General features: G+C 46.9%; 1 protein-coding gene across 6 annotated transcripts in view; it reads right to left on the bottom strand.

The window, feature by feature from the left end:
- Positions 1 to 2,156, bottom strand: part of DTNB (dystrobrevin beta) — a 121,634-nt gene that overhangs the window by 110,261 nt on the left and 9,217 nt on the right. For 5 of the 6 annotated variants that reach the window (XM_017743531.1, XM_017743550.1, XM_017743545.1 and 2 more), the window contains exon 2: positions 669 to 736. In XM_017743531.1, the coding sequence (XP_017599020.1) occupies positions 669 to 735 (67 nt within the window). In that variant the 5' untranslated portion in view covers position 736. Of the gene's footprint in view, positions 1 to 524; positions 619 to 668; positions 737 to 2,156 lie in introns of all 6 variants that reach the window. The other variant, XM_017743560.1, reaches the window with a different exon arrangement.

The following is a 2,156-nucleotide window of genomic DNA, read 5'->3' as shown; positions in this document are numbered from 1 at the left end:
GGCGGCAGCCGGGGACGGTGGGAGGTGTCCCTGCCCATGGCAGGGGTGGCACTGGATGGGCTTTAAGGTCCTTTCCCACCCAAACCACTCCATGATTCCATAATAATGCTACTCTGGAAACAAACCAGTATAAATATGTAGTTCTAAGTCCGAGCTCCCTCAGTCTATAACTGGAATTAAGGACATGCTGGCCTAGTCCAGGAATTCCCTTCAGCCCTGAGTACTTGCAGGACAGCAGGATGAGGTGATGCCATGCAAACACAAGTTCTTAACACTTCTTTTCCAGAGGACAACACTCTGCAACAACACATCAACCCCCAAAGCATTCCTCGAGTCACACCAGCACTGCAGGGCCATTTTTTATCTTTTGTAAGGCCAAAGGTGCTCTGTCTGTTGTCATTATTTGTTTTAATAGCTGTCCACAAACTTTAGGCATTGTCACAGATGAGAGATGTGAACATCTCTAAGAAGGGAGCCTCCCAAAACCTAGAGATGAATGACCTTCCCAGGCAGTTGTGACTCACCTCAGGCATTCTCCTCCTGAGCAGCCCCCAGGAGCACCCCGGATGCTTTTCCCTGCAGGGGGCTGTGGGACAGGATGGGAATGATCTGGTGCAGCTGTCACAGTGGAGAAGAAATGACATTATGCCTTCAGATTTCCTACTTACTCATTTCCATGAACAGCTGCCTCTTCTCTGCCATGGTCCTCCTCCTCTTCCCACTCTCCTCAATCATTCTGGAGACAAAAATGGCAAACGCTGTTTGTGTTAGAATTCCTGTTACAAGAGCAACTTGCTGTGAACAACAGGATTCTACCCCTGGCTGGAAACAGTCTGACTCTGCTTGGTGATGGGGAAGTCACAGACAGAGCCCTCTTGCCACTGTCCCACTCCACAGCACACACACCTCAGGCTGGTTCACACCTTCCAAGGCGGGGCACAGCACAGGAAACATTAATTCTGAACACTTCAATTGCTTTACATTGAAAAGCTCAGAGCTGCATTAATAGATGTAGAAAAACATCCCATGAAGAATTCCTTTGTGTTCCAAGGGATTTTGTTTGCAAAAGCCAGGCCTCTCCAGGAGCAGCCGAGATGTCACCTGTTAGAGCCTTTTAGGAACAATCCCATCCCATTCCTCTCCCTGGCTGGCAGAGGTCAACGACCCCTCTTCCCCACAGGATCACAGAATCCTTTACGTTGGAAAAGACCTCCCAGGATTTGTGGGGATGTTGGGTTTGGGGTGTGGGGGAGTGTTGGCTTTAAACAAAACCTGCTAAAATTAATTTAACTTTGAACCCCAGCTCCTGAGGTCATATGGGATTTGTCAGGGAAGTAAAGAACGTAGAACTAATTAAGTTGGAAATAAAAACAGTTTGGTGACAGAGGAAAACAGATTCCTAGGAAAACTGATTAGAGGAGTGAGAGCACCAGGGAGGAGCTTGTACCCCAAGGTAAGGGGCAGAGGGACAATTCAGCAGCTCTCAGGGCTTATTTCATTATATAGTTCTAAAAGATGCCAAATTTCAGCTCACTGCAGCAAAAAAACGCAAGTTGATTCAGCATCAGTGTAAAATTTAATTTATAATTCAATTAATTACTACATTATTCTTTGGTTACCAAATTCACCAACTTACGGTTTAAAAACCATTAAATACAGGTTTTATGTGTCTAAACCCAAAAAAAAGACAAAAATCCCAAACAATTCTTCTACAGTTCCATCCAAATCTACGGGAGGCAGCTGGCTCAGCCTCCTCAGCCCAGGCTGCAGCAGCCTCAAATGCCAGCAGGAACACCAAGTCGTGCCTTGGCACTGGCACACGTCCCTGAGGAGCGGGCCCTCGGCAGGGCTCCCCATTTCCTGCTGCAACCCCCACAGCCTGGAACCCCCCAAAGCCTCTTCCCTTTCCAAAAGGAAAACAAGCACGTGGGCTCTGACCTGAAAATACATCGTACTTCCTTGGTTCTTCCTACTTTAGAAAACCACTGACTCAGAACCAATGCACTGCTGTGCCTTTATTTTATTTTTTTTTTCAGGAAAAAGCCTCAATGGCATTTTTTATGATGTGTAAAACTGGGGGTTTTGGGCACATGAGCTTCCAATCCCATCTCATTTTCCACAAAGCACCCAACAGTGCCATGGCTTCCACCTCTTTC

The sequence above is a fragment of the Corvus brachyrhynchos genome, unplaced genomic scaffold, assembly GCF_000691975.1.
Source record: "Corvus brachyrhynchos isolate BGI_N302 unplaced genomic scaffold, ASM69197v1 scaffold211, whole genome shotgun sequence".
Classification (NCBI taxonomy): domain Eukaryota; kingdom Metazoa; phylum Chordata; class Aves; order Passeriformes; family Corvidae; genus Corvus; species Corvus brachyrhynchos.
Note: the sequence above shows the minus strand (reverse complement) of the source record. Positions and strands in the feature narration are given on the sequence as shown.